Below are 18,329 nucleotides of genomic sequence, written 5' to 3'. Positions count from 1 at the left end.
CCAGATATGCTGGTTCAGGGCTCATTTGTGGCTAGTTGTAGCTCCTCTCCAGCTCAAGTCTCAGGGGAAGAGGACAGGAGCAGGGACAGGTGGGCTGGATGCCACAGTGCAGATTCTTTCCTCCCAGGATTACTATTCTCATCTTGAAATAAACCAAGTCATTCTAGACTTGTTCTCCCACCAGTATACACCTCTTCTTTGGCAATTCCCCTGGGGGCCGTTGCCTGCTTGCTTCCTGGGAACTCTTATAGGACAGAACCTAGATACTATTGGTGTATTCCAGGGCCTCACACAGGACCTCCCACTGGGTAGGAGCTCCCTCTGGGCAGGACTGTTGGATGGATGGATGGATGGATGGATGGATGGATGGATGGATGGGAGTCACCAAGATGAAGAACAATGCCTGGAGACTTTTCAGTGTCTCCTCTACTCTTTTAATAGTATAACAATCCCTGAGGTCCTCCTAGCTCTAGGCCCTATTCTGAGTACTAAAACCCAGTTGATAGATGGGGAAATTGAGGCTATTACACAACTGAGGCACAAGAGCTTGCAGCAACTCAGAGGAGGCTGTGTCCAGAATAGGAGAATCCCAGTGGGGTAGCCCTCACACTGCCCACAATAATGCTGGGAACCAGTTGCTACTTCTGGCTGCCTGGGACCCACTGGGAGAGAAACCATTGTTTAGCTTAGAGCTTGGCCCCTTTCCTACCACTCAACCTTTCCATTGTCCTTAGGCCTCTCATCAAAGTACAGGATGCAGCTGCCAGCACAGCAGCAAAAAGAATGGAGAAGGGGCTGAGGGAAGCAGATGAGGCCATCCCAGGAGTAGGAAAATGCTTCAGCTGGTGGTTCTTTCCCATAGGAGCTGCAGTTAAGCCCCAGGCAGCAGGTTCTACCAGCATGATGTTTGGCACCAAGTACAGAACTCAAGCTTCAGAGGCAGACAGATCCCAATTCAAGTCCCAATATCTGCCACTGATGTCCTGTGTGTTCTTGGGCAAGCCTTCTGTAATCTCTAAGCGTCGACTTTCTTCTCAGTTAGGCAGGGATAAAATGCTTGCTTAGTGAGGATTAGCTTATTAGCAATTAGGGTTAACACCAAAATGCCTGATACCTAAGTATTTTTTAATGTTCATTTCTGTTCCTTCCCCCCTCTTTAACCATAGCAAAAAAGCCAAGAAAGATGATGGCAAAGAGAGTTCTTGTTGTAAATGGAAGCAGAATTTTCTATTAGGTAAATGATGATGTATTATCATAACTAGGTCATCATCAAAATCACATTTAAGAAACCTGTAATAAATCACATTTAATAATTAATAATCACATGAATGGAACAACTGACATTTCTTGAGCACTTATTATGAGTCCAGCATATTACTTCTTCGGAGCTACTCTGTGAGCTAGGTATTATCAGGGCCAGCTTCCCAGGTGGACGACTAGTGCAGGTGCACAGGGCCCTCCACTCAAAAGAGTACCCCACAATTGGGGTTCGATACTCTGTGATCACCATCTTGAATTATTAATAACTTTACTTTTGAATTTGTGTTTTGCAAATGAAGTCTAATGGAACAATAGAACATGCACCGGGACCTGGAGCTTCAGATCAAATGCAGTCTTACCTCTCGTCACCTCTCCACCACTCCCTTCCCCAGAATGGGTTCTCGGCTGCCCATTCCCCTGTTTTTCCTCTGTCTCAGGCAGGGGCTGGATGCAGGCAGAGAGAGGGTCAGGTTGGGAATGCATGCCAAGCCACGAGGGTCTCATGCCCCTGTGAGTATCGCCATGCCCAAGGGTGCACAACATTCGATAGTGAGTAATAAACAGCATGACAGGTTGAGCAAGAAAGCTCTGTCATGCTGCCTCTTCCCCACAAAAGCACTGAGGAGAAAGCCAGGCAAGGAATATTTTTATTATCATTTTACAGACAGGAAAGTTGAAGCACTGAAACTGCAAATTGACTTACCCAAGCTCACACTGCATTTCAGGCAAGTTTTGAAAAAAGTAACAGGGCTCCACAGACACAGGGTGATAATGTGAACACCCCAAAATTAAAAGATGGGTCACAACTTTTGGGAGTCCCGGTGTAGGAGGGCACTTGGGCTTTTTAGTGCAGTAGCCCCTATTTTGAGAGGGTTGGCTTAATCTCTGGCATTCACGGTCCCAGATGTGAGGGAGGAGCCCAGAGAGGTGGCGAGAGCTTCTGAGAGAAGAGAAACACCTGGCCAGCCGGTTTCAAAGGGTGACTCAGCAGCCTATGGGATGTTTACCCAACATGCGAGGGATGTCATCTATAGATCAATAGACAAATAGGCAGAAAGAAGAACTGAACAACAGATCCAGCAAAAGCATCCCCTTAGCTCTCAACTCCACTCCTCCAGCCTCCCCACCCATGACCAGCCTACTGGCCAGTCCTGGGGGAGATCTCCACCCACGGTGATGGCAGGGTCTGACTGACCAGAAATCATTGCAGTTGGGTGAAGCATGTGCCCCTGCCTCACTCCTGTGGGTTCCTTAGCCCCTGGTTCCCTTGGTGAGGATGTAGCACCTACAACACAGGAGGCCCATGGGAAGGGCTATCCTGCACCAGCTACCTCTCTTGTCTGGGCTTCTCATTACCACAGGATGTTTGTGAAATGGTTCCTGAAGTCAGGACCCTTTCCTGTTCATCCTCAGATCTTCAAAGAAGTGCCAATAAAGACTTGCCCAATAAAACTTTCTATATTGATGGAAGTGCTCTATTCTGTGCTACCCAATAGCCATTAGCCACACATGGCTATGGAGCACACTGGCCAGGAAGACTGGGGAACTAATGTAAACCTTTTCCTTAATGTTAATTAAGTTAAATGTAAATTTATATTATAGTACATAGCTAGTGGCTACTGCATTGGGCTGCACAGCTCTGGAAACAAAAGGAGACAATAAAAATGAAATAACTGCACCATGATTTGGGACTTCAAAAGCACATCTTCTTATGTCTATCCTGTGAAATAGATGTTAATCCTCATTTCGTAGAGGAGAAACCTGAAGCTCAGAGAACTTAAATAGCTTCCATGCTGAGAGAGATAGTAAGTGTTAGAAGCATGATTTAATCATAGATCTCTTAATTCCAAAACTCCACTCATACCTCTGTACAACTCTGCCCACTTATGTAAGCATCACATATTTATCAGATGATTATTTTTAGGTGCCTGCTTCTGGGCTAGACAAAGAAAAATGAAAAAGAAGCAGTCCCAGGCTTTGAGTAGGTATCCCTGAACAAAGACAGTTAATTGCCACAATAAGAATGTGAGTATAAAAATTACTTTAAGCGACTTTCTTCCAAGTAGCTCAAAGCACTTTGTTTTAAATCTATATCTAAGGACTCTCAGATTTATATTTCAGGCCCCAACCCCTGCCCAAAACTCCAAATAGACATACCAAAAAGCCCACTCGAATACTGAATTGGCTTCTCAAGCTCGCCTCAAACCTGCTCTTCACCATCTCAGTAAGTGACAGTTTCCTTCTTCCAGTTGTTCCACTCCAAAACTCTGGAGTAATCCATTACTCCTCTTTCTTTCACACCTTTCGTGTAATCCATCACCAAATATTATTAGCTCTACCATCAAGAAGCATCCAGAATGCTCACCATCTCCATTACTGCCATCCTGGGAGTCTATTGTATCGTCATCTCTATGTAGACTGTAACAAACTAGTTTCCTTTGTCCCTCCCTTTCTCCTAGTTCTCTTTTCCATACAGTAGCCAGAGTGATCTTTTTAAAGTCTAAGCCAAAGCATGTCTCCTCTTGTCTTCAAGCACTAATGGTTTCCCTAAGTGCTCACCACAGTCCATAAGGCCCTTCACAATCTGGCCCCTGATGCTTGTCTGACCTCATTTTCCACCTCTTTCCTCTTTGCTCTACAGGTTCAGCCATACCAGGTCTTCCAGGTCACTTCTTCCTCATGGCCATTGCACAACTCACTCCCTCGCTTCCTCCCAGTCTCTAACCAAAAGTTCCCTTATCACAGAGGCACTTGCCATCCCCTTATGTTTCAATTTTCTTCATAACACTTATCACCTCCTGACACTTAATATGCTTGCCTGCTGTCGCTCTTCTCCCACTAGAATATAAGCTGTAGGAATTGGGTAGGTAGATAAGATACAAGATACCCTGTTAAATTTTAATTTCAGATTTACCAAAAAACTAATTAATTTTTCGGTATGAAGTTGCCCTAGATGCTGCATGGAATATGCTTACACTAAAAAACTATTCATTGTTTATCTGAAATTCCGACTTTACTGGGTGTCCTGTATTTTTATTTGCTAAATCCGGTATCCCTACCCAGGAAGGCAGGGACAGTTCTTGTTTTGCTCGTTGCTATGTCTCCAGCGCTCGAACTGCTCCTGACACTTAGTATGCTCTCAGTAAATATTTATGGAATGAATGACTGTTTAACCAGGTCATGAATCTGTAATACGCCTAAACTTTTAATAAACGGCCTGCGAGTCAGAGGGGCGGAGCCTCTAGGCTGGGAAAGTCTAGTTCACAACCAGGGACCCAGACAGCTGTTGAACTTTCCAAGCAAGTGGAGTAGTTGGGCGCTCTGCATGCCCCTTGGAAAACAAAACTCCTCCCCAGCTCAGGTGGACGACACGCCCCCCTGGGGGCGGGGCCTCCCACCAGTGGGCGGGACCCAGCCCTCGCCTGAGCCACGGCCCTTTAACGCCCCGCCTCCCCGCCTCCACTCGCGCCCCCGGTGTGAGGTCACCCGGCTGGCGGCCAATGGAAACGTAGCTTACTGGCAGGCGGTGCGGGCGGCTGATGTCAAAGAGGAAGTGAGCTGGGGCTGTAGCGATGGCCCGGGGCTGGAGCCCGCGGCCGCCTCCGCCGCCACCAGTGCGTCCGGAGCAGCCACGGCCGCAGCTGGAGCGGGGGCCAGAGTCGCGGCCGGAGTGGAGGCGGCGCGTGTGAGTTGCCGAGAGTCGCCGGTGCCGAAACACCTCAAACTCGGTGCGGGAGCGCTTCGGGTGGGCTGAGACGCGGTCGCCCCTCCGCACCGCGCCCCCCAGGCCCAGGCAGCAGGGCTGGGATCTCCCCAGGTGCTCAACTGGCTCCTCTCAGGCCGAGCCCTCCGAGCCGAGTTCTGGATCTTCTTCAGTCTCGGGTTTCCTTCAAACTCAGGACGGAGGCCAGAGGACAGTGAGCAGCCCAGACCTGGGCATTTTCTCGGCGCCCAGGCTGTATCCGGAGCCCCATCCTGCTGCCACCTCTCCAGCTAGAGAGAGACTAGCGCGTTCCCACTGTTTCTTTCTGCGCCTCTCCCTCTCATTCAAGAGCAAGTTTCTTTTCCCTCTCTATTGGAAATCCTGCCCCGGAAGTCCAAAACACCCATCTGTGTGTCCTTCCCCAGCTCTTGGATCACCCTTAGAAATATTATCTACTTATCAGGGCTGAGAATCGCTCATACTTGACTTGGCTTTTCATCCCTTTTGGGAGACAGCGGTTTACTCCTTAACACACTCTTAGCTGAAACTCCATGCCCAGGACTTTATCCATTAGGATCACTAGCTCCCTGGCCATCTCTATGTGACTTCCCTCACCCATCTGAGTTCCAGTTTCCTCTGGACTCCAGTCTCCAGCCCACAACGGATCTGGTCAGTCCCACCTCTGGGTGGGAGTGACCAGGGGGCTCTGGCCCAGGATCCCCCACCCTGGAAGGCAACTCCAAAGTAGCAAGAGAATTGGGCGTCGGGTACGATCCTGGCAGCTCAGGAGTGGGTGCTCCACTGACTCCACACAAGAAGATGAAAAAGCGCAAAGAGCTCAATGCATTGATTGGCTTGGCTGGGGACAGCCGAAGAAAGAAGCCCAAGAAAGGTTCCGGCCACCGCCTGCTTCGCACTGAGCCTCCTGACTCAGACTCTGAGTCCAGCTCGGAGGAGGAAGAATTTGGTGTAGTTGGAAATCGCTCTCGCTTTGTCAAGTGAGTGATGCAATGGTGAGGGATGGGATGGGAAAAGGCATCTCCTTGCACTACTAAGGAGGCAAATTAAAAAGAAGGGAATTCTTAAGAAGAAAAATGAATATAGACCTTGGAAGGCAAAGAGGGAGAAAAGTTGCTAAGGAGTAGGTGAGCTCAGGTTCTGAATGAAGGATAAGTTAAAAGATCTGTTTCTAAGTGTACAAAGAAGAGCTCTGAATCAAGGATAGAAGTGTGGGCTTGGGGAATGTGCCAAGAGCCTAGAGACCAAGTTGAGAGTAGCAAAGAAGCTAAAAATAGGGACATGGGAGCAGAGAAACTTTTGGAACTAACCTTTTTTAAAAGTGTAGGAAAGACAGGGACCTTAAGACTGCAAATTATTTACTTGTTGAGTCAGGATCTTGGTGATGGGAGAATATGGTGAGGGACATACTGTAGCAAGTATGAGCCTTGAGAGTAATGGGACATGGAGGACAAAAAGAAGAGGCAGTTTTTTCTTAAGCCACTTAGATGGCGCAGCCACTAGACAAATCCAGTAGTGAGCACTAAGGACCTTGAGAATTGGGGCTCAGGGTAGGAAAGGGCTGAAGGGAACGTTGAAGGTGCCTTGTACCCTCTCAGGGAGCACATAAAAGAAAAGAGTACTGAGGATGTTGAAGCAAGAGCTAGGCAGAAGGTTGGGGTGCTAAAAAAGGTTGAATCTTTTATTTGGGGTTTGTTTAGAGTGTCTTTCTTTCTATTTTGTTAAAGAATTTGGATTCTAATCAGCTTTGCCAGATTAGGTAGTTAAGGGCAATCCTAGGTTTAGGTTGTGAAGATTTGATGAAGTGGAATAGCTCATCTGGAATAGTTACCCTGTTGAGTTAGTTTAGACCTTAAGTGTTGATTGAAGTTTAGTATGAAATCTAACCCCTTTCTGTGTTTTCTTCTGTCTGAGCCAAGAAGCTAGAGTGTACCAGGTGTCCACTTAAACCTACAGTTCCTATTTCTTTCATTCCATTTACAGTAAAACTTGCTCAAAAGTTTATGAAGTTTCAATAAACTGAAACATGGTCCTCATGGGGTGAGCATGTGTTTGAGAAAGAGAAGTAGATAGGTAAATTACAGTGCAGTGAGGGAATTGCAGAGAAGCTCTAGTCTTTTTACACTTTCCTAACCTGAGACCCGAATTAATAGTGATGACAGTGCGCTGCAGTGCCCACAGGTGCTTCCTCTATTTCATGTGAAGTTTGGCTCACAGGAACTCCCTCTTTTTCTTATGAAGTTTGAAACTTTTGTATCCAATAGATGAATTCTTCATAGGTCATATTATTTAGTCATTTTCGGCTAGGTTAGTTCCAGTCATTTCAATGCTGTTCAGATTTAAGTGTGTTACCCTGTGTTCCCTGGTAGATCAACTGGTTGTTCATTAAAAAAGATAATTGCATGGCAACACATGTATGCTATTTCTAATAAAGCTGTGCTCATAATCACTTTTGTACTCCTGGTTGAATTTGTTCTTATGATCAGGGGAGACTATGTACGATGCTGCAAGATCTGTTATCCCCTCTGTGCTTTTGTCATCCTTGCCGCTTGTGTCGTGGCCTGCGTCGGCTTGGTGTGGATGCAAGTTGCTCTGAAGGAGGATCTGGATGCCCTCAAGGAAAAATTTAGAACAAGTAAGTGACTGCACATTTCTGAATTTAATCTTGGAATCTTTTCCGGGTTCTAGGACAAAGGGGACCATGCCAAATTAAGAGTTTTGCCCACTTCTGAAGCAATTATACATTTTCCAGCATTTTTATACTCTTTCTTAGCTGTCGGCTTGACTACAGTAACAGTTACTTCTTTTAAACACATAAACAAAAAATAGTTCTTATTCACATGTCTTAGGACAAGTAGCATATGAAAAATGGCATTGAAGTCAACATTTAGGGTACAGAAGGTAAGTACTAAGGTCCAGGAGTCTGGAACCTTGGTTACCCTTCACCTGTTGCCACTTGATACTTCCACAAATATAAAGTGGCAGTAGCAACACTAGGCTGTTTCTTCCTCATGGGGCCATTTGAGAAAGAATGTGAGAGTCTGTCAATTTCCTCCTTAAAAACACAATAGGAACATAAGAATGAGCAATAATAATAATAGCCAACATTTATGGAGTGCTTACCATGTGCCAAGTCACAAATATTTGTTTCTTGAGTGAGTTTTAAACTTTGAGACTTTTTTTAAGTTAAAGAGTTTTCCATGTTCTGAATTATAAAGTATGTTGCACATCCAAAGTACTTTTTCTTAAAGATGTCTTTGCATGATGCCTTCTACCAGATTTAACCTAAATATCTTACTTTAGTAACACTGAGATATTTGGTTCTAGGTTTCAAGGGTTAGTTTTCTAAGCCGAGGAACCAGTTTCAAGTTAGTCACAAATACTCTAACTGTAGCAGCATGAGCACACCTGGAAACTGACCACCAAGCTCTCTCAAGGTCACAAAGAAAAGTGGCACCAGAACTGGAATTAGAGTTGTTTTCTTACTTCCTATCTTAAGCCTTAGGAGATCATAACATCCTTGCCTCCTTCACTCCAGCTTCTCTTTGCTGCCTACAGTTATTCAGGTTTCGAATCTGACATAGGGACACTAATCCTTAGTGTGATGACATTCTTAGTGATATTGCTTGAAAACAAAAATGTCGAAATACTAACTTTGGTTTTCTTCTGAGCTTCTGATTCAAAGAATGGAGTTGGGTAAGTCATAATTCTCTGCCAGAATCATCCTCACCTATATGTTTTATCAACTGGTGGAATCAGGGTACAATGTAAGAAAGAATGAGATATATATTTTAGTTATTGTTCCTCCTTAATGGTTGTCCTTAGCAATATTGCAGGTTTTTTCTAAGGCCAGTGTTTTCTTTACAAATAGTAATCATAACTTAGAAATGAGGTTCTCAGATGTTTAACTGTAAAAACTGAAGACACCTGTCTGTGCCATTATCTCTCTGTAATTAGGTGGGCTTCCTAGGTTTGTGCTACATCTTGTTTTGATCACAGAAATTATTTATGTTTATATTTGAAAACATTGCTCGATTCTACCTTTCAGGGATTCCTTTCTCTGACTCCTCTGTGCCTATGTTTACAGGACACCCATGCAATTTATACTTTAGCTTTTCAGAGAATTTATTTAGAAATGCATATTTAAAGTGAATACATGTAATAGACCTGGCAATCAGTCAGCAACAAATATTTATTGAGCACATGTTAATACCAGTCCCTGGAAATACTATATCAGGAGTGTCCAGGAATTGTACCCTGGGCTGTGAGACCTGCTTTCTATCAGTGAGCAACATTCCCCCGGGACCCTGACTACATTTGTCAGCCAGCTGAATGAAGCAGATTTAGAATTGTCAATCCAGCTGCTTTGTTGGCTTTGGTTTGCTACAATAGAAATATCTGAAGCAGGACTTCCTGAGGGAGGGTAGAGGGTAGGGCCTGAGGCATATGTCAGTCCATGGGCTGAACCATTGTGGACCACTTGCCCAAGAGTTTTTTGTGAAAACCATTATCTTGATTTCCTGATGTCAATCTTGTTAAACTTACATAATCTTTCTTTAAATTATGCTTCTGCTTTAAATATTTCAACAATTTTTACTTCTTGTTTTTCAAGAGGACAGTGGAAGTCACAGACTCAAATATGACCATCTGCCAATCTGGCTTTACTACTTTTTTGAGAAATTCAAAGCCCATTGTTCTTTATCTCAATAAATTTTCTAAGACACTTGTGAAGAAAGGAGATAGGGCTGCTGAAATATCTGAAATAGAAAGCAGAGCAGAAAGGCTTGGTAGTTTTCCTCGTGATCAAGAAGTAACTTGATCCTTAAGCTAAAAGTACTGGCTGGCCTTGAAACTGTTAGCTCAGTATTCTTTTTCTAGAACCAGGTACTCCAAAAGACCTCTACAGTTACTCTGAGGAAGATTCAATTCTCAGCCCTCCCTCTATCACTCAACTATGAAATGCTAGAGTGATAGAAAAGAATTAAGAAGAGAAGGAAAGTATTAATTAAGCATCTCCTTTTTGATGATACAGGCAGAGTAGCCGTTTGGTCATTTAGTACAGAACTTAAAAAATGGTCTTGTGCTAATGAGGGTATTAGCTGGAGTATACCAGAAAGAGTCCTGGTTCTAGGAGCAAAAGGCTTGAGTCTTGAATCCTGGCTTGCTCATTACCAGCTGTAAAACTTGGACAAGTCACTTACTCTTTCTGAGCTTTTGCTTTCCTATCTGTAAAACATAAAGATGTTTTTTTGCTACCAAAGCACTTTGGTCATTCCTCTGTCATAGCATTATCACACTGTATAGTAACTGTGACAACACCTCGCTCCCCACTAGACTGAGAGCTTCAGGATCTTTTTATGTACTAGTGCTGGGTTAAGGCCGTCAGGGGAGACTATGTACGATGCTGCAAGATCTGTTATCCCCTCTGTGCTTTTGTCATCCTTGCCGCTTGTGTCGTGGCCTGCGTCGGCTTGGTGTGGATGCAAGTTGCTCTGAAGGAGGATCTGGATGCCCTCAAGGAAAAATTTAGAACAAGTAAGTGACTGCACATTTCTGAATTTAATCTTGGAATCTTTTCCGGGTTCTAGGACAAAGTGGACCATGCCAAATTAAGAGTTTTGCCCACTTCTGAAGCAATTATACATTTTCCAGCATTTTTATACTCTTTCTTAGCTGTCGGCTTGACTACAGTAACAGTTACTTCTTTTAAACACATAAACAAAAAATAGTTCTTATTCACATGTCTTAGGACAAGTAGCATATGAAAAATGGCATTGAAGTCAACATTTAGGGTACAGAAGGTAAGTACTAAGGTCCAGGAGTCTGGAACCTTGGTTACCCTTCACCTGTTGCCACTTGATACTTCCACAAATATAAAGTGGCAGTAGCAACACTAGGCTATTTCTTCCTCATGGGGCCATTTGAGAAAGAATGTGAGAGTCTGTCAATTTCCTCCTTAAAAACACAATAGGAACATAAGAATGAGCAATAATAATAATAGCCAACATTTATGGAGTGCTTACCGTGTGCCAAGTCACAAATATTTGTTTCTTGAGTGAGTTTTAAACTTTGAGACTTTTTTTAAGTTAAAGAGTTTTCCATGTTCTGAATTATAAAGTATGTTGCACATCCAAAGTACTTTTTCTTAAAGATATCTTTGCATGATGCCTTCTACCAGATTTAACCTAAATATCTTACTTTAGTAACACTGAGATATTTGGTTCTAGGTTTCAAGGGTTAGTTTTCTAAGCCGAGGAACCAGTTTCAAGTTAGTCACAAATACTCTAACTGTAGCAGCATGAGCACACCTGGAAACTGACCACCAAGCTCTCTCAAGGTCACAAAGAAAAGTGGCACCAGAACTGGAATTAGAGTTGTTTTCTTACTTCCTATCTTAAGCCTTAGGAGATCATAACATCCTTGCCTCCTTCACTCCAGCTTCTCTTTGCTGCCTACAGTTATTCAGGTTTCGAATATGACATAGGGACACTAATCCTTAGTGTGATGACATTCTTAGTGATATTGCTTGAAAACAAAAATGTCGAAATACTAACTTTGGTTTTCTTCTGAGCTTCTGATTCAAAGAATGGAGTTGGGTAAGTCATAATTCTCTGCCAGAATCATCCTCACCTATATGTTTTATCAACTGGTGGAATCAGGGTACAATGTAAGAAAGAATGAGATATATATTTTAGTTATTGTTCCTCCTTAATGGTTGTCCTTAGCAATATTGCAGGTTTTTTCTAAGGCCAGTGTTTTCTTTACAAATAGTAATCATAACTTAGAAATGAGGTTCTCAGATGTTTAACTGTAAAAACTGAAGACACCTGTCTGTGCCATTATCTCTCTGTAATTAGGTGGGCTTCCTAGGTTTGTGCTACATCTTGTTTTGATCACAGAAATTATTTATGTTTATATTTGAAAACATTGCTCGATTCTACCTTTCAGGGATTCCTTTCTCTGACTCCTCTGTGCCTATGTTTACAGGACACCCATGCAATTTATACTTTAGCTTTTCAGAGAATTTATTTAGAAATGCATATTTAAAGTGAATACATGTAATAGACCTGGCAATCAGTCAGCAACAAATATTTATTGAGCACATGTTAATACCAGTCCCTGGAAATACTATATCAGGAGTGTCCAGGAATTGTACCCTGGGCTGTGAGACCTGCTTTCTATCAGTGAGCAACATTCCCCCGGGACCCTGACTACATTTGTCAGCCAGCTGAATGAAGCAGATTTAGAATTGTCAATCCAGCTGCTTTGTTGGCTTTGGTTTGCTACAATAGAAATATCTGAAGCAGGACTTCCTGAGGGAGGGTAGAGGGTAGGGCCTGAGGCATATGTCAGTCCATGGGCTGAACCATTGTGGACCACTTGCCCAAGAGTTTTTTGTGAAAACCATTATCTTGATTTCCTGATGTCAATCTTGTTAAACTTACATAATCTTTCTTTAAATTATGCTTCTGCTTTAAATATTTCAACAATTTTTACTTCTTGTTTTTCAAGAGGACAGTGGAAGTCACAGACTCAAATATGACCATCTGCCAATCTGGCTTTACTACTTTTTTGAGAAATTCAAAGCCCATTGTTCTTTATCTCAATAAATTTTCTAAGACACTTGTGAAGAAAGGAGATAGGGCTGCTGAAATATCTGAAATAGAAAGCAGAGCAGAAAGGCTTGGTAGTTTTCCTCGTGATCAAGAAGTAACTTGATCCTTAAGCTAAAAGTACTGGCTGGCCTTGAAACTGTTAGCTCAGTATTCTTTTTCTAGAACCAGGTACTCCAAAAGACCTCTACAGTTACTCTGAGGAAGATTCAATTCTCAGCCCTCCCTCTATCACTCAACTATGAAATGCTAGAGTGATAGAAAAGAATTAAGAAGAGAAGGAAAGTATTAATTAAGCATCTCCTTTTTGATGATACAGGCAGAGTAGCCGTTTGGTCATTTAGTACAGAACTTAAAAAATGGTCTTGTGCTAATGAGGGTATTAGCTGGAGTATACCAGAAAGAGTCCTGGTTCTAGGAGCAAAAGGCTTGAGTCTTGAATCCTGGCTTGCTCATTACCAGCTGTAAAACTTGGACAAGTCACTTACTCTTTCTGAGCTTTTGCTTTCCTATCTGTAAAACATAAAGATGTTTTTTTGCTACCAAAGCACTTTGGTCATTCCTCTGTCATAGCATTATCACACTGTATAGTAACTGTGACAACACCTCGTTCCCCACTAGACTGAGAGCTTCAGGATCTTTTTATGTACTAGTGCTGGGTTAAGGCCGGGCACATGGTAGGGACTCAATAGCAAGTTGAATATTTACATAAAACTTTACTGCAAAATATAAAGACATAAAATATTGCCACTGGCAATATATATGTTCCATCCGAAGGTAGTGTGCAATAAGTTCTGAGTATTAGTATACTAAATTTTAAATGAGTTGCTTTCCATGTTGAACATGAATTAGTACTCCTAAATTGTTTGTTTGCGACACTTCTCATTTCTGTAGTTCAGAGTGCCTTAATTTGGCTTGTCTCCTAAAAAGCCTCAACTCATATATGATCCCTTTTTGGTTCATGCAATCCTCAGGATCCAAAGTGTTTTCAAGGCTTGTCAGCTTTACGTGTTTGTTAGTAATTGTAACTCAGGTTATTTAGGTGTTTGTCTTACTTCCTTTTCTCCTACCTTCTACTTAATTTGTGTAGACTGCAGGAAAGAGAGAGACTCTCCCCCTCACCCTCACTTGGGATCTTTGACCACCTGAGAATGGCAGACATGTGTGGGATAAGTTACTTTGCAACCTAACTGAAAATGTGAAAGAAATTCACTGAAATGCTAAGTGTTGCATTAATTGCATTAATTTAGACTGGTAAAATGTTCTTACTGTGTGAGATGGATATAATCCTGTAAACCATGTATAAATCAAATGTTACATTTAAAGCCTGTTTGTAAAGAAATCTTTTGGCTCATTTTTTGAAAAATGGGTAAATGTATCTAATTTCTTTGAATAATTCTGAATTTTCAAGTAGTGGGCTTGTTTGTAGTAGGGATACCATCCCCCACCCTCAACCCCATTTTTGTGGAGATTTTTGTTGTTGGGTTTTGTTTGTTGAGTTTTCTTTTTTTTAACTTAATAGGATAACATTATCTTCATTTCATACCCTACCATTATTTCACTGGACAAGCATTTGAGTTCTGTGTACCTGGCACTGTGGTGGGTCCTAGGAACACATAACAAATAAGATTTGGTCTCTGTCCTCAAGCAGCTCTCTTGTCAGTCTGGTGGAAGAGACAGACAAGTATATAGTTACAGTGTGTTAAGTGCTTGGTAGTTAGGAGTGATAAAGATGTGGTGGTCCAAGGAGCGGGTGGGCTATTTGTGCTAAATCTTGAAGGAATTAATTAGGCCAAGGTGACAGAAATGAAGAAGGGGCAAGCCAAGGGCATCTGGACAGAAAGAATAAAGGGTGTAGGGTCACCAAGGCTTAAAGAGGTTGGTGTGTCAGGAACATCTTCTCAGCTATAAAGTAGATTGAAGAGATAGGTAAAGTGATAAGCAACATGGTTGGTAGGTAAGCAAAGGCCAGATTTATTCAGTCAATAATACTTACTGAGTGCCTAAAATGTGCCAGGTATATTCTAAGTGCTGACCATACAGAAATGAACAAAAAGTCTTGGTGCTTACATTTTAGTAAATTGTTTTATATCTGCTCTATGTGCCAGTTTTTGGTTTTAAAGAAAACAGATAATAACTAATCAGGCAGTGTGTGGCTTTAAAAGAAGTGATGTAGGTTTTATTCTACAGAGTCAGCCTTTATCAATATTTTATTTTCCATGAAAAGGAAAGATACTCTTTGAAGACGAGAAAGCACTCTTTCAGGCCTCTCTTTAGGCTGACAAATCTCTAAACCATTCAGGAAATACTATTTCCCAAAGGAAAGGCCAAATATCACCCCGTACATCACCTAACATGTTCTTCCTTTATCTTCTCTTTCACTTTGAGCTTTTGGGTTGATTTAAGACTTAAGAAAATTCTCTGTTGTTTATGAAAAAAGATTTAAAATCTTAGTCCTCATAACAGTACTTGAAAGGTGGTAAGAACCCACCTTGCATTTGATTAATTCGATATAGAAAAAAAGTAGACTTAAGCACTTACAGATATAACTTAGGATTTCACCGTGAGCATTAATGTAATAAGGTTTATAAATCTTCATTGACTAATCAAAAAAGCTCCTTTATTGAGCTGATCAATACTTAACATTTATCATTTACTGTATGCCTGGCCAGCTGTGTTTAGTACTTTACAGCCATTGTTTCACTTGATTCTAAAAATCCTGTAAAGTATATTTTACCTCTGTGTTACAGATGATGAAACTGAGCTCAAAGAATTTGAGTAATTTGCTCAAGATCACAGTAAGTTACAGAGTGGAGATTCAAGTCCAACTCTTTCTGCTGATATTCATCGTTATCATTTTTAGCCATCTGACTTTTTTAAAAGTTGTTTTGCCAGTAGTGAAATAGCCCCAGTTAAAAGAGAGCTTTAGTGTTAAAGATACACATTTACATAAATAAAAGAACAGTGCCATTGATAGATATGAATTCAGCCATTATTCACGCAGTGTTAACTTTTATTAATCTACTTTCTTTCCTACTGTATGATCCTTGTTTTCACCTTAGAACTTTATGAATATTTATGATTGTTCTTATTTTTTGCTTTTAGTGGAATCTAATCAGAAAAGCTCATTCCAAGAAATTCCCAAACTTAATGAAGAACTACTCAGCAAACAAAAACAACTTGAGAAGATTGAATCTGGAGAGTTGGGCTTGAGCAAAGTATGGATAAACATCACAGAAATGAATAAGCAGGTAGCAAAAGTGATTTTATTTCTGTGTAAGTTGCGAATAGTTTTTTTTGGTATGAATTTGTAGATGTAAGACATTCTGCATTGTTTTACTTTTTGAAATGGTATTTTGCCTACTGTGATCCTAACATGTTAAAGTTGAGTAAAATAGGTAATAGTTATGCATTTACCAAATATTTAAAATGTTAACCCTTTCTGCAAAGGAGTAGTTTAACCAACTAGAGCAGTTTAGAGGGAGTTGGAAATTCTTGAGTCAACTTTTTTTAAAGAGCAGCGTAGGTATTAAATTAAAAAAAAGAGTGCCATCTAACCCCCAAGAGAAATGGATAGCCTATTTGTATTAGATTATGAGAGCTTATTTTGTTTAAGAGAGTTTACAAACTTATAGACGCAACCATGGATTGTAGTGCTATGCACCATACTAACAAAACTGGAAACCATCCACAGCAAATGATAGTTATTCTAGCATGGCATAGGAAGCAGTGATAGAGTTAGTTAAATACCTTGTCCAGGCAAGCAAGCCTAGAGCAAAAACTTTTCCAGTCCCTAAACTGGCCAGATCTCAGTAGTCATTGATTCCAAAAGAGGAGGAAAAGGACTTATTCAAAGGTTGTTGATCAAGCATCTTGTATGTATACAGTTGCACTGGGTAACTATAGTAGCTATCCTCAGGTTTTGCAGTTTAGTTAGGGAAGATGTGCATTGAAAAGAAAACAAGTACCCAATGAATGGTACACCTGCAAAGTGCTTAAAAATAGATACGCCATCTTTGTTGGGGCTAAGAGGACAGTCTGTTCTTCAGACTGTGGTCACAAAGTTCAGAATCAGCCAGTGGCAGGGAGCACTATGCTAAGATAAAGTACTTATGCATATTTCTAAAGCTACCCTTACCTTTCAGCAGTAGTTTGAGAGTGGTATTAATCTACTTTCTTTCTACTTTCTTTCTACTTTCTTTCTACTTTCTTTGGTATGGTTTAGCACGTAAGACCAGACTTCAGTGGCCTGGGTCTGCGACTTTAAAATTTTTGCCTGGAACCCACAATAAATGTTACATCATTATCCAGTAAACACATACATATATACATATATATAACTAAATTAAAAGTTTCTGAAAACATTAGCTTACTCATAATATTATGCTTTATGATATTTGATTTTCTATTCAGTTCTATTTCATTTTTTTAAATTCATGAAATTGATGGTTACAACACCTAATATTTACTCATTACCATTTATCCTTGAACTCTTAGTAATTAGGGAGAAGCAAGTATTCACTCTTCTTTTTTGCAACAAGAATAAGATAAACATGGCCTTGCTTGTATTCACAAGGCAAATGATCAAGTTTGGCCAGAGATTACATCAAGTGAAAATGGAACACAGCGAAGCATTGAGAAATAATTATCTCACTGGGGCAAACCATGGATTCCATTTAGTCAGTCAGTCATAGAGTTTATAGTTCTGAGTGAGGATGAGATCTTTCAGGATGAAGAGCAGGCAATGTCAGCTATTTCCCATCTCCTTATAAGTCAACATATGGGAAGAGTCAAAGGGGAAGTCTGTACTTGGTGTGAGAGGACACACAAGTTTTTAAATCTTTGCTACATATTTTGGTTTCTGAGTTCTCTTTAACCAGGAATCTAGAAAAAAGAATAATTTTATTAACCTGGCTGTTATTTTTAATACAAGAAGTACCTGGGAAGGCAGGTATATAGGAAAGTTTACTTCAGTCCTAGGGCTTCATATATAAAACTGGGAAAGACTGAACTGAAACCCTTTCCATTTGAGCTTCAGTAGATCTTCAGAGATGATGGGACAGACTGATGAAACCATCCTGATGCAGAGAAATTCTCTGCTGGCATGGGCACAGAAGGACAGGCAGGTGGTGGTGAAGTAGAGCTTTATGTCGGTCCAAAGGGAGCTCATCATTCTCTGAGTGATTTTCTAAAGTTAGTGTTATATATCTTTGATGATCTGTTCAAGTAAAAGGCATTTGTCCTAAATCAAAATAGGTATAAAAATAAAATTAATATTTTACCATGTTTCTGTATCTAAGGGTAAGTATATCAATTAAGATGCTTTTAGTGGCAATTAAAAAAGTCAAAGTAGCTTAAACAACAAGAACATGTATTATATCACTTGACAAGAGCTATCTTTCTCACAATATGAGTTTAAGTTAATGCAGCCTGGAAAAAAAGCCTTTAGTTTGAAATAAGTTAAAATCAAATTTTTCATAGAAAATCTTTAAACTAGTAGTTAAAATCTCATTTACTTTTCTGTTTTATTTATGAAACCTCTGGTTTCATACCCAGGACTATTCTCAGCCATTATAGGGAGTTTCCTCCCCTCTCTCTGAAGACCATTAATTCAACAAATGTTTAATGTGCAGCTTTTGTGGAGTTAGGTCTTATATTCAAAAGCAGAAATGATGTGATTCCCACCCTCAAGGCTCTTACAGTTAATGGAGAAGATAGAAAAGTAAATAATCGTA

The 18,329-nt window shown here is 41.0% G+C and overlaps 1 protein-coding gene and 1 pseudogene across 1 annotated transcript in view; one reads left to right on the top strand and one right to left on the bottom strand.

The window, feature by feature from the left end:
* Positions 1 to 4,875, bottom strand: part of LOC105297193 — a 57,541-nt pseudogene extending 52,666 nt beyond the window's left edge.
* The window catches only part of EFCAB14 (EF-hand calcium binding domain 14), a 45,906-nt gene continuing 32,403 nt past the window's right edge, over positions 4,827 to 18,329 (top strand). The window contains exons 1-3 of the mRNA XM_023534997.1: positions 4,827 to 5,961; positions 7,468 to 7,616; positions 15,700 to 15,845. Coding sequence (XP_023390765.1) covers positions 5,783 to 5,961; positions 7,468 to 7,616; positions 15,700 to 15,845 — 474 coding nt within the window. The 5' untranslated portion in view covers positions 4,827 to 5,782. The remainder of the gene's footprint in view (positions 5,962 to 7,467; positions 7,617 to 15,699; positions 15,846 to 18,329) is intronic.

Source organism: Pteropus vampyrus, unplaced genomic scaffold, assembly GCF_000151845.1.
Source record: "Pteropus vampyrus isolate Shadow unplaced genomic scaffold, Pvam_2.0 Scaffold135, whole genome shotgun sequence".
In the NCBI taxonomy this organism is placed as follows: Eukaryota; Metazoa; Chordata; class Mammalia; order Chiroptera; family Pteropodidae; genus Pteropus; species Pteropus vampyrus.
The sequence above is the reverse complement of the archived record's forward strand: the minus strand, read 5'-3'. Positions and strand labels throughout refer to the sequence as shown.